Raw genomic sequence first — 21,133 nt, 5'->3', positions numbered from 1 at the left:
ATATGTACCAATTTGTTCCTGACAGTGGGAACAAAACAGCCGAGTGCAACAAATTCTGTTCCAAATTCCAGGAACAAATTTGTATAAAACGAAATCAACTCAAATTTGTAGACATTCCACTGTATCAAAACGGTTTCAAAAGAAAACTCTAACAAAATTGTAATTGTATTTTGTAACAAAACTGTAAAAAAAACTTTTTGGAACAAACAAATATCTTCTATAGGTAGAAATTGATTCCAAAAAAATTTGTTCCGAGGAAAACTTGTTCCAATATTTTGGTCAGTGTCCAAAAGTTTTTACTGTGACCTAAATTGTCTTTCAGAAAAAAATTTTATAAATCTGAATTATAATGATCCATTTATAATTATTCAATTTGAGATCGAAAAGATAAAATTGGAGGGGGGTATTCAAAAATGGCGGTATGGCTACCCCCTTATTTATATTTAATAAATAATAATTTATTAAATATATTATTTAGGGGAAAGTGACCATGCTTTATACTGTAAAATGATTTCCAAGATTTGTGATTATTTTCTGATTACCACACAAACCGAAGCGATTCTTCCACTATGACAAAAATATGTCTCACTTATTCGGTTCATAATCCCATCTCAAATAGTTTTTTGAAATCTTTAGATTTTCCTCAAGAAGAAAATGGAAATTCAGTGGCGATTTTTATACAAGTTGGGTCCGGGGCCTTCCTGTATAATAATTGATTCGACAATTCGGAGGCCCATTTTCACTGTAAAAATTTCACTGGATACAAAAAATTGCATATCAATATTTAGACGAAACTCTAATCTATCTGCTTAAATCGTTTGTACGACTGGTTATTTGTTTTAAAATCACTTTTATGTAATTTTTTCTAAGCCATGTTTTTATGAGATTAGGGCACTAGCGAAAACCATTTTTTCACTTTGAGTCCAAGAAAATGTCACCTTGCAACCTTAAAATTCAGGCAACAGGGTTGAATGCTATGTCAATTGTCGATAAAATTGGAGGATTACAATAGGTGTAATTATGAAAGAATCACATCTAATGATAGAGTTACCACTTTTAAATTATCATTCATGGGCCCTTTTTAAAATATAGGATGGACAATTTATGAATTTATGAATTTGTCACCACCCACAAAAACAGTGTTCCCAAGTAAAAATATTTTTACATAAATATTAATACTGATGAACTCTCTATGTGCCTATGATAGTAGTTTTCCTGAACAGCGACATTAATTAAGAAAAAACTTATGAAATATCATGTATCGAAATTACAGTTTTGGACATATTTTTGATTTTTGCTTCCTGTAACTAGGAAAAAAGAGCTAGGTTCCTAATTTTTTCAGGAAGTGTGAGACTTAGGACCAGCTATTAAAATATATTGCTAAGAGTCACAACTATTGATTAACACAAGAAAAAAATAGTTATTATCAAGCTTGGATAGTATCAAGCATGGTCACTTTCCCCTATATTCATTTATATAATATTTAATAAATACCAAATTTGAGCCCGATCTAGCGAAGTCGGAGTTCACCTCGGACCACAAAAGCTGAAATTGTAAAGATTCTCATCAGACTCTTGGTACTGACTGGACTTAACAGCTTACAACACAATAATAATAATAATCGAGTATATAAAATGCAACTGATTTTTAGTAAAAATATTAATCGTCTATTAACTGGTTTACCACCGGCTGTAATAGATTTTCATATAAGGAATTTTCAATTACAATATCGTCGGTTGGATCAGCAAGTGTGCTAACTACATTTGCTTTGTGTCTGCATACGTTGTAAACGGCGAATCGCTGCTTGGCTTTTGCAACGAATGCAAACACAATGCAAAATGCAATTGACATAGTTGCGGATCCAACTGACGATATGTAAGATCTGTAAGCGATCTCAAAGTTGTCCAATTCGGATTAGAAATACATTTTCTAGTATTTTAACCAGTCCTCATAGACAATCTTTAAAATGTTTTAATGCCAAGCTAAGGAGAGAAGTGAGAAAAATAAATGTCATATTGGTGATGCGAAGGTCAACCAATTCGCTGTCTCTATAACTTGGCCTTTAGTTTTGATAACAGCCGAACGAATTAATTTAACGGATAAACATCCAAGTGTGGTCTTCAGAATAGATGTTTAGCCCAGTTCTCGAAGGTCTCAAAATCCTCTAAATAGCAATTTTTTGGTTTTTGAAAATCTTAAGAATCATTCGTTCTCAATGTGTAATTCTAAATCAAAATTTTCCCAAAAACCTTGACCAATAACAACCAGTTAGAAATGTTTGATTAAGTTTGTTTGGCTAAGCGTTAGATCTGAAGTATAGACGATTCCTTACTTTCTTCTATTCCATGTGTAATTAAATGTTTAATCCCTTATGACTCCGGCACACCTTTTAGATCAGGAAAATTTCATGAAGTTGAAATTCGCATCCCTTTCTTTCTCACATGTTTTGAATATGACTATCTTATTCTTTCGCATACCAAATTCGATTGAACTAAATTGAATTTGGTGTGATGTTTAAAAGAAGAAGAAGAGTGCGAGAGAATGAGATAGACATATGCAAATCATGTGAGAAAGAGAGGGATTCGAATTTCGACTTCATGAAATTTCCCTGATCTAAAAGGTGTGCCGGAGCCATTATGACTCCGGCACACTTTTAGATTAAGAAACTCATGAAATCAAAATTAACATCACTTCTTTCCTACCGTTTTACATGTGTCTATCTCTTTCTTTCGCGCTCTAAATTCAATTAAGCAAATTGCATTTGTTGTGATGTTTAAAAGAAGAAGAAGAGTGCGAAAGAGTCAGATAGACATATGAAATAGATTTTAGAAAGAAAGAAATGTGAATTTTGATTTCATGAAATTTTCCTGATCTAAAAGGTGTGCCGGAGCCAATAACATTTTTAGTACCATCGCGTTCTGTAATTAAATCTTTAAATATTTTGAATACTTTTAAGCTCTAGCCAGCCAATTAGAGAACGTGAAAGGCCTAAAATATTTTAAGGGGTAAATATTTCAGCCCCATCGTGTTCTTGATTGGCCAGAGTTCTTGAAAACTTCCAAGATATTTACCCAATCCGAAAATGCGTTGAGACTCAAATATTTTATGGGATTAAATATAAAATTATATTTAAATAATTACTTGATTAATAAATTAAGAGTAGCGTCTGTAATCGCGATTAAACCTTATTAATCCAAGCAATAACATTGAATTTCACTTCAATTCGATTAATAGCCGCTGAGAGAAAAATAAAATAACATTTCGACCATGAAATATTAACTAAAAGAAATTTCATATTTGAATCAAAATTGACCGAGGACTTTTATTCTTTTAACACAAACATTCTTTGTCTTCTTGAATGTTATCTTAAAGTTCCAAAATTGTGCAATAAAACAATGTGCCAAAAAGATGCTTGAAATGAAGGGCAATTGTCTGTTTTATCAGTACGCTTGATGTTAATTTTATTGTATGAAATATGCGTCGTTTTAATAATAATAATATACACTTCAGTCAGTTAAGAGTCTCACACAATGATTTTTGTTTTATAACCACACGTTTAATATTTCAAAAGAATCAGCGAATTCGAGTTTAATTAATTCTACTTTCTTATATAAAAAAAAAGAATGAAAAATTAAAATTAGTTTCAAAATTTATTAATAAATCTAAAATAAAATGCAAATCCCTAAGCTTAAAGATAACGATTATGATTTACGGTTAACCATCCAGAGTTTAAATTTTTACTAAACACGTCGAATTTATAAATATGTAAAGTCAGCAAATAAATTTGAGAAATATTGCACTCGCATATCAGAGTTGCTAAATACACATGTCATATTATCTTGAATATAAAATTGCATTTTTCCACGCTCTGTTTTATATTTTATACATGGGATTAAAATACCTGCATATTGCTTATAGTCTTACATTTTATATTTAACTTTAATCCAGGAAAAAGTGAATATCCCCGAATAGGGCATCAGTTTTTTTTCTAACGTCGTTTTCTCTACGTTTTCTAACGTACACTGAGAAAAAAGGGGGTGCGATTAACTTTTTTCCTCATAACTTTAACACTTTTTAGGTATAAAAATATATTAACATTTTTTAATGTTAATTTATAATATTTATTATTTATTTATTTATAATATTTACACCGATTTCGGATCAATAATGCAGGGTACAATTAACATTTCCGGAATGTTATTTTAACTTTTTCGGATTTCTCTCAGTGTAGGAACTTCCTTCAAAATACGAAATTTCAAAATACGAAAGTTTTATCACAATTTTTTTTTTTAATTATTAAGATACCTAAAAAACAGATGAACTGAGTTCTATATAAAAGATTATAAATTTAGAACATTTTTAGCGTTTTATAATTAAAAAGATAGTTTAAAAAAGATAAAACTTCTTTTTTTAAATATAATATAAGATTTGCAAAATCAACGGAAATTCAAAAAACGAAAGTTTTATCATATTTTTTTTAATTATTGAGATATCTAAAAAACAGATGAACTTAGTTCTATATAAAAGATTATAAATTTAGAACTTTTTTGGCGTTTTATAATTAAAAAGATAAATTAAAAAATAAAACTTCTTTTTAAAATATATGATTTGCAAAATCAACGGAAATTTAACCTTGGAATAGAGACAAAAATCAAGCATCAAGTATTTAGAAAATATGACAAAAAAATAAATTACAGATGAAAAAATTCACCTAAATTTAAAATTTTCTCTAAAAGTAAGGAATCACTTCCATTGTTTAATTGGTTTTTTCAGATATTTCTTTACAATTCTTTATTATTCTTTATTATTTTATCTCCATGATCTTTGCGGCTATAACCGCATGACTTGCGTTAGTCATGGTAACTTCCAGGGCAAAGCTATAGAAAAATCTGTTCATCAAATACAGTACAACTCCGATAGAGTCAACCTCTGAAAATTTTAAACACCGTGAAAAATTATTTAAAATTCCAGGTTTCATGCTAAATTTTTAAACAAATTTTGTTAAGTAAGAATCAGAGACAATTTTTACGAGTGAAATAGTAACTGAAACAATTAATAACTTAAAATATTGCATGTATATAAGAATCAAATGTGTTGACTCTATCGGAGTCATACTGTAGTTTCGATATAGTTAAAGGTCCTTCAAACGGACTGGACCGCGACAACTAACTGTCGTCCAGACTGTTCATGCCAAAACTTTGACCAGCCATTGTTTGAAGAAACGTCTAAATAAGATTGGCATCCAATGCAAAATGTGTAGAAGCTGTAATGAGTCTAAGAAGACGGTCATACACCTTGTGTATGACTGCCCGTTTATGTAATTTGAGGCGGAAGCTGTTTGGTAAAGCGTACTGCCTCAAAGTAAATTATCGGAGATACAGTCGACCTGTTTGATAGAGTTCATCTGGAGAACAGACTAGACCAATTAGTTTTTCGGAAACTTCAAGAATTGGTTGTTCTTTAATGAGTATTTCGAGATCTTCAGGAATTGAACAAAACCTTTAGTCTGAAATATGTGTTAGATTATTCCTATCGTCTTAAAGTTCTTCAATGTTGATATCTCACCATTTTCACTAGAAGGACGCAGGCCAGGAGGGGTAGGTTTCGAAATCCCTAAAGACCTGAACGCTAGATCTCTGAAACCTGAGGCTTAAAAGCTAATTGTTATATAAATTCTATAATTTCATAATGACCAAGATCATTGGATTTCTAATCAAAATCGTTTGAACGTGAACATTCATTTTTTTAGATTTTAAAATTCAATAGCTCTTTTTTAGATTTTTAGGGATTCATCTATGTTGGGGTTTTAGTGTAAAATAAGAAGAAGTGACCATTAATAAGAGAAGCAGATTCAAAATATCGATCAAAAGAGAGATGGAGGATGATATCGATATTAGTGGGATTTTCTCCTTCTATCATCTCTTCACTCTTGGACTTTCTCCCATGTTACTGTTAGTTCTTTCTTCATGTTCTCTGTGCAAATTTGGTGATTGGTGTGAAAAAATTAAAAAAAATTAAAATTTGAGGAAAAAATTATAATTAATTAAGTGGAAATAAAATTTGTAAATTGTTAAAAAGTTGTTTTGTGGAGTGGAAAGATCAACTGATCGGGGGACAGTGAAAATCCAGGAGGAAAGGCTTGAGTTTCGAGTGATTTCGAGGAAAAGGGGCCAAGATCCACCACGAGGTGACCCACCACAAAGGGAAGAGATTGCTTCTTGGCGGAAAAAGGAAAATTTTTAATCCTTCTCGCCAAATACATTCCTTAACCAATCTCTCTTCCCTCCTAAAGGTATTGTACGCCTTCCCGGCCCTATAGATAGTGAGAATCTCTGTGTTAATGCTCTGCCACTGTTTTATTTGAAGGTAACTGCACCAGGGAAATATATTCTTATTGGGAGTTTGCTGATTCTAATAGAGCTTTCACATATTTTTCCTAAAGGTTTGCAACATATTTTTAATCCTTCTCGCCAAATACATTCCTTAACCAATCTCTCTTCCCTCCTAAAGGTATTGTACGCCTTCCCGGCCCTATAGATAGTGAGAATCTCTGTGTTAATGCTCTGCCACTGTTTTATTTGAAGGTAACTGCACCAGGGAAATATATTCTTATTGGGAGTTTGCTGATTCTAATAGAGCTTTCACATATTTTTCCTAAAGGTTTGCAACATATTTTTGGCCGCATCGAGCCTCCTGAGGAGGTAGAGGCTACCTGTGGGCTACCCTAACCTTTTACCTGCGCCAAGCAGAGGATTCTCCAACTTTCTACGGGCATAAAGCATCTAGAATGGCTACCAAGCAGTTGAGGGGTGGAATTGTCGCATCCGTGAAGAGGACTGATGCCTACATAAGTGCTCTGGGTGAAGCTGATATCCCATTCATGAGAAGGGACACTATCATTTCCCAAAGGGATCTTGTGTTATCCTTGAAAGCGCAGTTTATCAGTATTCAGGACCAGATCATCAGCTCGGCAACTGATCAGAGAGTCAAGGAATCCGAAGAGATCACGAAGGACACCTTCGTGGCCGATGTTGATGAGTTGCTGAATCGTATTGGAGCAATATTGGCTCATTTCCCTCCGGAAGCTCCTCAGCTACCCAATACAGGGGATTTCTGCACAATCATGAGGGAACTCATGCACCAGAATCGTGAGCAAATGAAAGAGCTTTTCAAGTCTTTTTCCCCCACCCCAAATGCTAATAAAGTTTTCCCTGTGAAATCAAGTAATAAGCTCCCTGAGATAAAATTGCCTACATTTAATGGGGATTTCGCAGAATGGATTTCGTTTAGGGACAAATTTCGGTCTTCTATCTCAAACCATCCCAATCTCTCCAACGCACAAAAGCTCGACTATCTCAATTCAGCCTTGTCTGGGGACGCAGCTTCTACAATTAAAAACCTACCTGTCACAGATGATAATTTTGAGGTAGCCTGGGAGATGCTTGTCGATCGGTTCGAGAAAAAGAATAAGATTCTTGCCGCACACATACGCAATTTCTTTAACATGCCCTCTGTCTCTCCCAATGACCTTAAAGCCATAAATAAAATTTATAATATTCTCTCTGAGTCCACCTTAGCTTTGGATGCCATCAAAGTGACAAGTCGTGATCCTTGGCTTATCCAATTTATATTGGACAAACTTGACTCAGAGTCTAGGGTCCTATGGGGCAGAGAATGTGGCGATGAAGTCCCTACCTTGGACAAATTTCGTAAATTTCTGAACCAACGCTGCGAAGATGCCTCTAATGCCTCCACTCCACAATTTAAATCCACGTCAAATAATCGTCCTCAATATTCCAAGACCTCTCAGTCTTCCTCTAAGAAACAAGTGAATGCCTTTCACAACTCAACCACAGCACAGGAGTGCAAGTGCTGTAACGAGGGTTCCCATCCAATCTATAGATGCTCTCGTTTCCTAGCCCAATCACCATCTGAGAGGTATGAATATGTAAAAAAGTTCAATTTGTGCCGCAATTGTCTGGCCTCTCACCACACCACTTCTTGCACCTTCCATAACTGTAAGAAGTGCCAGGCGCGACACAATGTTCTGCTCCATGAGAGGTTTGTTGGCGAGGCACCTGCCAATCCTACGGCTCCTTCTCCTCGGCCATCGAATACTTCTCCTGCCAATAATTCTCGGCCTGTTTCTGATACACCAACCAATCCTACACCTGGACCTTCTTCGGTCAGTCTCTCTGCTACAACTCTACCTGCTGATCGCATCCCTTCTGCCTGTCCAAAGGTCTTTCTTGCGACAGCACAGGTGGACATTCTTACCGTTGATCACCAGAGGGTTCCTTGTCGGGTCATGTTAGACAGTGGAGCTCAAGTCTGTATCATGACCACAAGGCTTTATCAGAAACTGAGACTTCCTAAATCCCGTTCGGACATCTCCATCCTGGGCGTTGGTAGTCAGGCGAATCCTGTGAAGCATAAAGTCACTGCCACTATCTTCTCTCAGAAGAATGGCCAATCTTTCACCTTCGACTGCTACGTCCTCCCGAAGATTTCGGGCAATATTCCGAACTGGGCCATTGACTCTAGTGTCATCCAATTACCTCCTGACGTCGATCTTGCTGACCCACAATGGAATGTCCAACGCCCAGTCGACTTGTTGATATGCGGTGATGCCTATTGGGGAAGCCTATTGTCGGAGAAGATCAACCTTGGAGTGGGATTGCCCCATCTCCAGCAAACCATCTTTGGATATGTGGTGGTTGGTGAGCACCGTCCTCCTCCTTCTGTTCACCATGTCCTCCATGTTGAAGCTGTTCCCGCCTTAGATGAAGCACTCCGCAGATTCTGGGAAATAGAGGATCTGCCTGGTGATCCATCCGTTACTGAACAGCAATTAGAAGCTGAAGCTCACTTTGCGAGCACCTACAAGAGGAATTCCGAAGGAAGATTTGTGGTCAAACTTCCCTTCCGAGAAGGACCTGAACTTCTTGGACATTCACGTCCTCAAGCAATTTCTCAACTTCTTGCTCTCGAGCGGCAGTTTGAGAAGAAACCACAACTCAAGGCTCTCTATTCGGACGTCATGAAAGATTATATGGAGAGAGGTTGGCTTGAGTTGGTCCCACCTGAAGAATTCAAGTCTCCGGCATACTACATGCCTCATCACGGAGTCTTGAAGGAATCCAGCACTACCACGAAACTTAGAGTGGTGTATAACGCAAGTGCGAAAACTTCTTCGGGACATAGCCTGAATGATCTCCTGCTGATTGGGCCTTCCGTACAACCGGACATAGCGATCATTCTCCTCCAGTTTCGCCTCGCTCCTTTTGCGATGACGGCGGACATCTCGAAGATGTACTTACAAGTGTTGTTGGATCCCTCCGATTCTAATTTCCAAAGGTTGGTCTACAGAGATTCCCCTCAGGAGCCTATCCGAGACTATCGGATCCCTCGGGTCTGTTTTGGTGTCGCATCGTCACCATTCCTAGCCACCCGAGCTCTCATCCAATTGGCTCAAGATTACGAAAAGGAATTTCCACTTGCCTCTTCTGCTCTGCGATCGAATTTCTACGTAGATGACTGTGTTGTCTCCGCTTCAACACTCGCAGATGCACAAGAAATCCAAAGACAACTGAAGGAAGTTCTTCGTCGTGGTGGCTTCTTGCTTACCAAGTGGTCCAGCAATCACCCCAGTCTTTGTCCATTACCGGATCAGAATCCTGCATCCGGGGAGGTTACTGTTGAGAGTCCAATCACAAGTGCTCTTGGTCTGTCTTGGGACTCCTCAACCGATGAGTTCAAAACCCATGCTCCTGTAGATGTGTCAGAAGAAGTCAGGACGAAAAGACACATCTCATCTTGCATTGCTAGATTTTACGACCCATTAGGTCTTTGGGGGCCAGTGATCATTGAGGGTAAAATCATGCTCCAGGATCTGCATGAGCTCAAGAAAGGTTGGGACGTGTTGGTGCCTCCAGAGTACCGTAAAAGATGGAAGGACTTTGTTCTTCGTCTCCAAACTATCAAAGATGTCAGCATTCCGCGCTGGATTTCTTGCTTCCAATCTCCAGATCGTGTTGAGCTTCACACTTTCTGCGATGCCAGTACACGGGCCTATGGAGTTGCAGTGTACATTGTGACTGGCTCCGGAGATGAATCCTGTGCGAGATTGTTGCTTGCCAAGTCCCGAGTAGCTCCATTGAGCCAACTCACTATACCGAAGTTAGAGTTGTGTGGTGCTACCTTAGCAGCTGAAACCATTGCCAAGTTCACTGATGCTGTTGGACCAGATGCAATCCATTTCTGGACTGACTCCACGATTGTCCTGCACTGGATCCACAGCCCTCCACAATCCTACAAGGTATTTGTAGCCCATCGTGTTCAGCGTATCCGGAAACATTCTTCACCTGATCAGTGGCGCCACGTAGTGTCTGAAGAAAATCCTGCAGACATAATTTCTCGTGGTGTCTCTCCTTCACAGCTCATGGACAATAGTTTATGGTTTGAGGGTCCTGAATGGATTAGATGTCCAGAGAGATCATGGCCACCACCCTTCAATCCCACTGCCTGTCCTGAGGCCAATTGTTTTCTGATCAAGGCGAAGGAGTTTGTCTTTGGAGATCTACTTCGAATGTTCTCATCTATTCTCAAAGTCCAACGGATCGTTGCATACTGCCTGAGATTTACCTATAAAGGTCCTCGTCCGCTTCCCAAGACCAATTTAGCCATTACAGCTGACGAGATGGAGAGAGCACTCCTTTTCCTCATTAAGATGGACCAACAAAGCTCTCTTCCGGAGGTTTGTGCTCAGCTGGAAAGGGGTGAGGCGCTCTCACGTGAGTGGAAGTCGCTTCAGAGTCTTGCTCTATTCTTGGATAGAGATGGCATTATCAGAGTTGGTGGAAGACTCAAGAATGCGGATGAGCCCTTCTCGACCAGACACCCAGTATTGCTCCCAAGATCCCTACTCACTTATAGAATCGTGCGTCATGAGCATTCCAAACAGTTGCACGCTCCTCCTACACTCTTATTGGCTTCCGTTCGCCAGAAGTTCTGGCCAATAGCTGGTCGAAATCTTGCCAAGAGAGTTGTGCACGATTGCCTGAAGTGCTACCTGAAGAAGCCCAAACCTTTGGACCAATTAATGGGTGATCTACCCGACCATAGGGTAAATTTGTATCGGCCCTTCCAAGCAACTGGTGTAGACTTCGCCGGCCCGCTCAACATGATCTCTTCCGCGACCCGGGGAGCACGGTCCCGGAAATCTGGAACCCAGAAAGTCTACATTGCCATCTTCGTTTGCATGGCAACGAAGGCAGCACACCTCGAGTTAGTGTCTTCGCTTTCAACGGAAGCATTTCTAGCCGCCTTCAGACGGTTCGCAGCCAGAAGAAGTACTCCTCGACATATCTATTCTGACTGCGGGAAAAATTTCGAGGGTGCTGCAAACGAGCTTATCCGACTCTTCAATCAGGAAGCGGCACAACAGGAGATTGTGAACCGCACTCAGGATGATGGTATCACGTGGCATTTCAATCCTCCTGCCTCTCCCCACCATGGAGGTTTGTGGGAGGCCTGCGTGAAGAGCACCAAGTACCACTTGGTTCGTGCCACGACATCTTCTGCTCTCTCCTATGAAGAGTTCCACACTATTCTATGTCAAATAGAATCCGTCCTAAACAGCCGACCTCTGTGTCTGCTGTCCGATGATCCCAACGAGAGGGACTATCTCACACCTGGCCATTTCTTGGTGGGAGCCCCTGGAAACGCTCCACCGGACCCGGACCTGTCACACATTCCAGAAAATCGTCTCTCATACTGGCAACATTGTCAAAGACGGGTGCAGGAGTTTGGGAGAAAATGGAGACTTCACTACCTCAACACCCTCCAACAAAGACCGCGATGGAAGATCGCTCGAGAGAATTTAAAGGTAGATGAAGTGATCTTACTCCTGGATGAGACGAGAGAGGGTTCGAAGTGGGTGCTCGGACAAGTGAAAACCATCCATCCTGGCACTGACGGCAGGGTGAGAGTGGTCTCAGTGAGGACTTCAAGAGGAGTGTACAAACGTCCAATAACGAAAATCGCCAGACTTCCCCAATCTACAGAAGACTCTTCTGGACTGCACCAGGAGGCGCACGTCCAGACCGGGGAGGATGTTGGGGTTTTAGTGTAAAATAAGAAGAAGTGACCATTAATAAGAGAAGCAGATTCAAAATATCGATCAAAAGAGAGATGGAGGATGATATCGATATTAGTGGGATTTTCTCCTTCTATCATCTCTTCACTCTTGGACTTTCTCCCATGTTACTGTTAGTTCTTTCTTCATGTTCTCTGTGCAAATTTGGTGATTGGTGTGAAAAAATTAAAAAAATTAAAATTTGAGGAAAAAATTATAATTAATTAAGTGGAAATAAAATTTGTAAATTGTTAAAAAGTTGTTTTGTGGAGTGGAAAGATCAACTGATCGGGGGACAGTGAAAATCCAGGAGGAAAGGCTTGAGTTTCGAGTGATTTCGAGGAAAAGGGGCCAAGATCCACCACGAGGTGACCCACCACAAAGGGAAGAGATTGCTTCTTGGCGGAAAAAGGAAAATTTTTAATCCTTCTCGCCAAATACATTCCTTAACCAATCTCTCTTCCCTCCTAAAGGTATTGTACGCCTTCCCGGCCCTATAGATAGTGAGAATCTCTGTGTTAATGCTCTGCCACTGTTTTATTTGAAGGTAACTGCACCAGGGAAATATATTCTTATTGGGAGTTTGCTGATTCTAATAGAGCTTTCACATATTTTTCCTAAAGGTTTGCAACAATCTATTAAGATAAATTGCCCCGTCAATAGTTCTGCTTACTGCTTAGAAATTAGGAACTTTTGTAAAATTAAATTCAGCATTGAATTCTAAAACAATTATCAAAAAAATAATGTTTATAAACCGTCTAAACATTACGTATTTTCTTATCGCTCAAACCCCCGAAACCTAAATAAAAGTGTCAAAATCTTCAGTGCAGTATGGGATATGATAAGATTTTGTCATCAATCTAAAGACTGTTTGATTTGGAGTCAAAGTGCTTTTCCATGACTTGATGGTGTAGGTGTCTCTCACAATAAGAAGAAAAAAGGTATTTGGTATGTGAGATTTTAAACACAGAAAAAAAGGTGTAAAAATAGTATGACACTCTGTGCAAAAAGTCACACAGTATTTGTACAAATTGTTAGCATTTGATTGAGAATATAAATGAGGAGTGTTACCATCCATTTAACTCCCCAATGATATTCAATTCAGTCGCTATTGTACATCTTGATTCCACTGTCGATGTTTACCTGGGCACAAAAGGCACGCCGTATTGAGTGATCTAATTACCTGCGAAAGGGAAAAAAATTGTGAAGAGACCGCAAATTGACCCATTTGAACGATTTATATCTGTGGTTGATCATGTGAATTTTGTGAGATCACGATAAAAGTGATAAAAAATTGTGCGCAAAAATTAAAATTGAATCAATAAAGTGGACAAAGTAGTGCAGTCATTTGACCCAAAAAGACACTAACATGCTCTATTTTGGGTTGATAATCCATTTTTGATTTGGCCTACAGGGAAATTGATCTGGTTAAGATACTCTAATGTCTCTGATGGCCATGATGAGTGTGATTTCATCACACTTCTGTTATCATACGCCGATAATTGATAAATCGACCAGTTATCCAATGCGACGAGCCAGGTGAGAGCCAAGGTGAAGTCAAGTGAGAGATTCAGTCTTAGTCAAACTGCCTACCTAGAAAGACACTTTTCCTGGACATACTATCTTCCGCTAAAGATCAGTGATCTTGTAAGTGAAGTTATAAGGGAGAAAACTTTGTTATTTGCAGTGAAGAATATTTTGTGGAATTTATTTTCAAGTGCAAATGGTCAGAGTTCATGGCCTTATCTGACCAGACTCTTAAGATTAATGTCACGTGCATTGTAATGTAATGAGTGAGTGAATCAATGTATATAGAATTAATAATAAATCCAAGTTCATATTAATTGACCGGAGGATCTTATCGCAAACTTCCCTGTCTGCTTTGTGTGGGAAAAGTCTGCGCGGGAACGTATTGTGAGTGTGTCAAGGAGAAGTCCAGTTAATTACCTTTGCTAGTCCAGCAATTAATTCAGATCAGAGAGACCTAAAGAAAATGAGCAAGAGAGAGGGAGAAAATATAATTGGTAGCTTAAATGCTGAAAATATTCCGTGGGCAGATGATGATACTCAAGCTGATGGCACAAATTCGGCCACAGCTTTGGGTAGCAGTGGTGAAACAGTATCCAGTGAAGAATCACGTCGTCGGAGATCCCTTATGGCGCGTAGAGGTCACGGAAATGCCATCTACCTCAAGATACCACAGGCAGATCAACAGCCTGGACCATCGGACAATGGCAACAGTTCAGAGTCTGTTTTTTCTCAGATAGTAATTGATGCATGATCAATGGACTAATCTTGTGTTTCTTTCTGAAGAAATATCACCAGTGACGATGAAAATCCTGGTCCACTGAAGGAAGTTGAATCGGGTGAAAAACGCGGTTTGCGGAGGAATTCCATCTCCCTGCCAACCCTCAATGCTGCAGATCTCGAAGCTCTTGTTGCTGTTCACGATGCTGCTCAAGAAGTTCGCGAGAAACAAACCCAAAACCGTAAGGTACAGATGATTAGAATCATCCAAAATTGTCAATCCCATAAATCATCATCCGTGTCACACGCGCATCAAAAACTCTCCGATAAGATACACAATCGTCTGAAGGCAATTGAAAGCAATTCACGAGCAATTGCTTTGCGATTCTCTTTCTAACTTCAGTGACCAATTGACTGATTATAGTGCTTTCCAGCAACAAATGAACCTATTTATAGATGCTGAGGGAAAACTTCCATAAATCCTCCTTCAGCATCTCAAATTATGATCACTTAATTGAATTAGGTATATGAGGAATTTTCCTCTGGGATCTTTGCTTGTGGTTCTCACAGTGCGTTGGAAGAGTTGAGAAACCCAATCAGAGATGTGTAAATTGTGTAAATAGATTTATCTTCAACGACGACATCATTATGATGTATTCTTTCCTCTTACCTTTTATTTGGAGAGCTCTAAAAACATGCTTCCTTTGCGAAAAAAATATTTGCAAAACAACAGTTTTTAATTGTATCAGGAATTATACAAAAGCGTCAGTAACTTATCTATTCAAAAATTCTCGGAATTTTATTCTCAACTAGACTTAACTAGCATCATAGAAATCACTGAACTTTGTACGAAGTTTAAAGGAAATATATATATTTTTTAATTCTACGTAGATAAATATTAAACAATAAAAAGCTGTGTGTGAAGATAGTAATGTTGAGAAACTTGAAAAAAACAATCGATGTTTACTTATACAATTCAAGAATGTTATGAGCCACCCTGTTCTTGAAGAATCATAGGGGAAGTTTAGGAAACTTTAGCAATGTTCAGAAATTATTAACATTTTATTCTAGTTTTATATAAACCAATTCAATAAAATTCATATTTAGTAATTGACAAAATTGATGTACAATCCGCTTTTGAAATCATTTTTAAACTCTCCCAAGATATTATAACTTTTCTCGGACTGGTAACATATTTAGCGAGCTAGTTCCATTTCTGGATTAAAAAATCTCAGGCTAGGAATTAATCGGGCTCTTGCAAAAAATACTATAAATTTTAATATCCTTCTAGATTAAATCATCCACCAAAATCGAATTTTTATCGATTCAAAATTGTCTAAAACTTTATTTTTCCCCAGAGTATCCATATGGATCACCGGTTTATTTCTTCTATAATGTTTATATGTAATTGTAAAGTTGAAGATGGTAGAAATCTAGAATATTTTTTGCAAATCTCCAGCTATTTATAGTGAAAATTAAGACTCAAAAATGAAGAATTTTTAAATTATAGATTTGGTGAATGATTTTTATTATTTTTTTTTTATATTTCCAATTTTTTTTAAGCAAACCCCTATTGACATTAAAAAGTACAATAACTAAACATTTTTTTTTCATAAGAATGAAAATTATCATTCATTGGTATTATCATTATTGAATTGAAATTTATCATGAGAATCAGAAATTTTCTCTAATATTGAAAGCCTAATCAATTGTTCTCTTTACCGTAATATCATACGCATATCACTCTGCTAGAGTATATAATCATGAAGGATTGTACTTTATCTCACTTTCAATAAGGCTATCACTCTAGAAATATCGTGTCCAGTAATTTTTGCAAAAGTTATCCACATTCATCCTACAATTATAAAATTGATTTTGTTTATAAGTTTCTTAACTCTTTAGGGATGATAGGGACACCAGTGTTCCAAAACAAAATTCCTACGGCTTTTTAAAGTTATGTTTTGCTTTGTGAGAAGTAGTGATGCCAACAACGGTTAACTGGTTTCGAAAAACCGGTTAACCGCCCTATTTTGGAGACGGTTTTAAAACCGGTTTTTAGAGATGAAACCGGTTTAAAACCGTCTCCTTCCAAAAATTTTAAAATTTCTCTTAAGCTTTAGTTTATTTCTTGAAAATCAAGATACACTGCAAAATATTTCCTTAATTTTAGTAGGGAACCTGAAGTGCAATATGATTCTAAGTATAATCTGTAGTATGGCAGTATGTTAATAAATATGAAGGATAGTAGTAATGGGTTTCCTGTACGTTTCTTCCACTCTTGAAAAGAATTAAAGTTTATCGGAAATTATTTCAGGATTTCTTCACTTGAAAATACATTATCTTTTAAACCTTAGTTAAATATTTACAAGACTAAAAAATCAATTGTATACTGAGAAAGAAAATTGTAAAAGATTTAGTACAATCTTGCAAAATATTGTTTTATGTGGAAAAGTAACGAGATGTTTCCTTTCCCTGTCTTTATAAAGATTTTTATTGAATCTTGCTATATTTTAATTTAACTACATATCTTATTAGACTCAAATTCACCAAGATTGCTACACAAGATTCTTGTAAATTTTTTTATCAAAATCTGGTATTTATTAGTTTCTCAACAAATGGAGTAAAAAACAACAAAAGTTTCCTTTTATAGTATTTCTTTTTTTTTCAAAATTCGTATGGAATTTTTTTCTATCAAATTATTTGTGAATTTTGTGTAAATTATTATAATGATTCACATGATTACCAAAAATTATGCATCGGTGTGTTATCTGTAGAGAATAATCTAAAAAATTGACTTTAGAAACCATTCCCGATCGAAAAATCTGGATTTTTTTTAAAGAAGAATAATTTTGACAATACTTTTAAAAGACTACAAAAAAAAACTTTATACCGAATATAATGTAGCGATAAATCTTCGTACAATCGTTCCAATATTCTTTCTCTATATTTTTGCGAATTTTATTTTTCTTCCACGATTGAAATTTTCTAAGCTTAAATTTAATAAAATTTAACTAGTAATAGGATTATAAAAATAAAGAGGAGAACTATATATTTCGATTTGTTCATTAAAACGTTTTCTATAATTTTTTTCATTTTCCAAGATCTAGAATAAAATTTTTAAGTATTTCCTCATTAAAGATTTTCCAAAATGGCAACGTTTATAACCAATTTATTTTAAGAAAAATAAATTGTACGTAAAAATGGTTATTTTTACGGAAATCTACATTGCATTAGCTTTTCCACCGTACAATATTATTGGAAAAACTCGCAGTAATTTTTCTTCACTCTGAAATTTTCTGAACTATTTTAAATACAAAATAAAGCAATAAAATAAATGAGTTCTGAACTGAGAAAAAAATATATTTATGTGTTAAATACGTTAAATATTATATTACATCAAATTTAAAGTTCTGAAAAATTGCTCAAAATTTCATAATCTAATCCTAAATTTGAAATCGGTTTAAAACCGGTTAACCGGTTTCAGAGCCATCCAAAACCGGTTAACCGTCTATTCGAAAAACCCGGTTTGTTTGGAATCCTGAGAAATCTGAAAAGTTATTTTTTCTGACCCCCAATTTTTGATCATTTCATCCTTAAAGTATTGAAAGTATAATGTCGTTTAACATGATGCTCTTTTCTTTTTGAATCAGAAAAAGAACACATTGTTTTATAGTTTATTTTTATTTACTTGCGAAACTGAGAGAACTCCGATTCTGTAAAAATACGACTTAATAAAAGAGATCTTTCAATTTAAATAACATAATATAAATTTTATCATCGTTTGGAAGGTTTTACTCCAACAGTGCGTTAAGCATTATCATTTATGTTACTGAAAATTCCTAAATTTATTATTTTCAGCTTAGATTCATCACAATCTTAGTTATTTTTTACTCATTTAAAGTTTCCTCAATTTCCTGATTGTTCTCTCAGAGAGTTTTATCAGGACAAACACCTTCTTAATATAATGTTCTTATCAATAGAATAGAAGAAGATAAAGAAAGATTTGCAAATACTAGAAAAGAAGATAATTTGCATTCAATCCAGACATTTTTATTCGAGAAATGGTACAAAATTATTGACGAATAAATTTTACAAATTGCTAATGAATTGTACAGGAGAGGTGTGCACTGTTTTGCGTTTCAATCATCCAAGACAAATTGATAACACAAACTAATTGATAAACAAACAGAATGACAGTCGACTGCTCAAGTACGGTGTTATCTCTAAAATGTAAAGAATTGTAGACAGGATGTTTCAAAAGAATGTGCAATCAAGTTAATCTGTCTCTTTGATAAATATATGATTGTTATTGAAAATTTATTGATTTTCTGCAAAGCAGGAAGCTTGTTGGGTTTTAAATGAACCACTAAAATGCACAGCATTTTGGTAAAATATCCAAAAAGAACTGTAATCACCCTTTTGTTTGATGGACTAAAAGTGAATTAGTTGAGTATACAATATAAAATGTATATAATACATTTTTTCGCTCTTCACAAATCCTCCAGAGAGAGATAATTTTTGAAGTGGTTTTTCAGTTGATGAGACGAAGTCACGGCTATCACATCTATTTGGATGAAGAGTGAGAGTTCCAAAGCTTTCCCCTGAAAACTTCGCTCTAGCTGCAATTTAATTGCAATTATCTACAATTAACGTTCATTTTCTCGATTGTGATAAAAGTCGCAGGAGGATGACGGAGTGACAGTGTTGGGATTTTCTGAGAAACTATTTCTTTTAGTCAGTTGATATTTGTTTCGAGAAAGAATTGCACAATAGAAGACCCCATATAGTGTTTTCTAAGTAAGATTAGAGTGATGTAATAGAGGAAAAAACCATCTGAAAATCATTTTAATCGTATGCCTCTAATGATAGTCAATTTTCGGGTGTGCTGAGATAAAATGGATGGGACAATAAAAAATCATGGCAAAAGCTTCAGTTGCAATGACGGATTAAATCGGCATGATAATCAAACTGAGGGACTCTATCAAGGCTATGGTGATGATACCAATGAAGAATTTGGCGAGGAACAGTATCACAGTGGTAGTGAAATTAGTCTTCAGAGATTTCATGCTTATTTGCAGCAAAAGCGTCAGGTTGTCTGAAGAAATGTCTTCAACCTTTGTTCACCTTGATCAGTACATTTATTCCGAGTGTAAAAGTCACTCAACTTATACCCTTCCCTGCCTTATCTTTTCAGGCAGGTGACGATGGAGAATCTATGGTGTGCAGCATTGAACCAGACACAGAACATTCTTCTGAGGATGAGGAGAAAAAGCCCGCCAGAAAGTAAGTTCGATCACGGGGTTCCTAATCTATTGAGTCCATTCGAAAGCCTCTCAATCATTTCTGGGTGGAAATTGTAAATCAGAGCCAAAGCTACAATGTTTGATAAGAATCTTAATGCCAAAAAAAATCAGTTCAATGTGATAGGAAGAACGCAAAATGATAACATCTGAAACTTTGCTATATGCTCGAAATTTAATTTTGAGCCTTATTCTGAATAGCCTTAAAAGTGATTAAAAATATAGTTTCCCTTAGACTTTTATGTTCTCGAAATTTTGTTTGAGTTAGTTGAGAATAAGATACCCTACAGGGTTGTTTCAAGGTCATTGCGGTTTTTAGAAAAAAAATATTAGTTCGAAGAACTTTAAGTACATATTAAAAGATTTTAAAACTGGTAGAAGTCGTTCTCGTGCTGATAAAAAAATCTGGTAAAGTGTAACAAAAAATTAAAGTAATTTTATCGATTAAAAGAGTGTTCATTGAAGACATCAAGTCGTTATGTTGTACCGTTGGACCTATATGATAAATAGACAAATGAGCATTATGTTTCTCCGCATAGTGCAAGTGAAATCCTAACGTAAAAAAAATTATATCCGAATGAAATTAATTCAATAATAAATGTTTTTAAAATATATTTCATATAAAAGATTTAAAAGATAGGGTAAGTGTGCCAGATTTCGACATAGTTGCATGTAAGCGTAAAAGTCTAAAGTTTGAAATGTAATATTTTAAAATCAAATTGATTTTTTTTTATTTTTTCTTCTTAAAGAGTATTTCTTGGAACCTTCTAAAGAGTTTACCGTCTTTCTTTACTCTAAAATCATTCTTAATACATTTTAAAATGAATAATAATATAGACATAGCTTTGGTGCCCTATTTCGGCCACCTTCATTATCATTTCGGGAATTATTCCGATATCTTTTTCATGTCATCTCGTTTGTCGAAGCTACATTTTTTGTTATTCTTTTGCATTGTATAATCTCTAGAGTACGTGAAATCTAAAAGTTTATGGAAATTCGAGGAACAAAAAAGGTGGCCGAAATTGGAAGCTGGCCGGAATTTGACATACTTACCCTACATCATAATTACTAACGTAATATTAAGATATTTATCGCTCGAACTCCATAAAGAAAGCAGTAATCCCTTGATTTTGAGTTATGCGTATATTTCGACTCCTAACTCTTTAAGGATCATTATTTTGCTAGAATTTTTGAAATATGAAGTTTTGAGTTTTTGGACGTCACGTTCGTCTGTCCGTCCGGTTGTTGCCAGTTTTAAAGGTCTTTTAAAGGTCAAACATTTATAGATAGAGACTATGAACCTTCAGGGGACCCCCCATATATCAACCCAATATGTTTTGGATTACAGAGGTTGTGCAGATGGATATTTCGGCCAAATACGAAAATACCGTTGAATCATTCCTAATAACGTTTTCTTTTCAAGCTCAAAAGGCCTCCAAGGATAAAAATG

General features: G+C 36.1%; 2 protein-coding genes across 5 annotated transcripts in view; both read left to right on the top strand.

Annotated features, from left to right (window-relative positions):
- LOC129807999 (myogenesis-regulating glycosidase) overlaps positions 1 to 21,133 on the top strand; it is a 43,940-nt gene that overhangs the window by 2,362 nt on the left and 20,445 nt on the right. The window contains exons 1-3 of one of the 4 annotated variants that reach the window (XM_055857635.1): positions 13,222 to 14,383; positions 14,450 to 14,630; positions 19,578 to 19,666. In XM_055857635.1, the coding sequence (XP_055713610.1) occupies positions 14,130 to 14,383; positions 14,450 to 14,630; positions 19,578 to 19,666 (524 nt within the window). In that variant the 5' untranslated portion in view covers positions 13,222 to 14,129. Of the gene's footprint in view, positions 1 to 13,221; positions 14,384 to 14,449; positions 14,631 to 18,847; positions 19,474 to 19,577; positions 19,667 to 21,133 lie in introns of those variants that run through there. The other 3 variants (XM_055857653.1, XM_055857643.1, XM_055857662.1) reach the window with 3 other exon arrangements.
- Positions 6,788 to 12,133, top strand: LOC129801768 (uncharacterized). The gene is made up of 2 exons (XM_055847121.1): positions 6,788 to 7,148; positions 7,578 to 12,133. The coding sequence occupies exons 1-2, from the start codon at positions 6,788 to 6,790 to the stop codon at positions 12,131 to 12,133; spliced, it is 4,917 nt and encodes a 1,638-aa protein (XP_055703096.1).

The sequence above is a fragment of the Phlebotomus papatasi genome, chromosome 1 (genome assembly GCF_024763615.1).
Source record: "Phlebotomus papatasi isolate M1 chromosome 1, Ppap_2.1, whole genome shotgun sequence".
Lineage (NCBI taxonomy): Eukaryota > Metazoa > Arthropoda > Insecta > Diptera > Psychodidae > Phlebotomus > Phlebotomus papatasi.
The sequence above is the reverse complement of the archived record's forward strand: the minus strand, read 5'-3'. Positions and strand labels throughout refer to the sequence as shown.

Coding starts and splice junctions, on each gene's coding strand:
- LOC129801768 (XM_055847121.1), top strand. CDS start 6,788: ATGGCTACCAAGCAGTTGAGGGGTGGAATTGTCGCATCCGTGAAGAGG. Junction 7,149..7,577: donor GGAACTCATGCACCAGAATC/GTGAGCAAATGA, acceptor AGTCCACCTTAG/CTTTGGATGCCATCAAAGTG.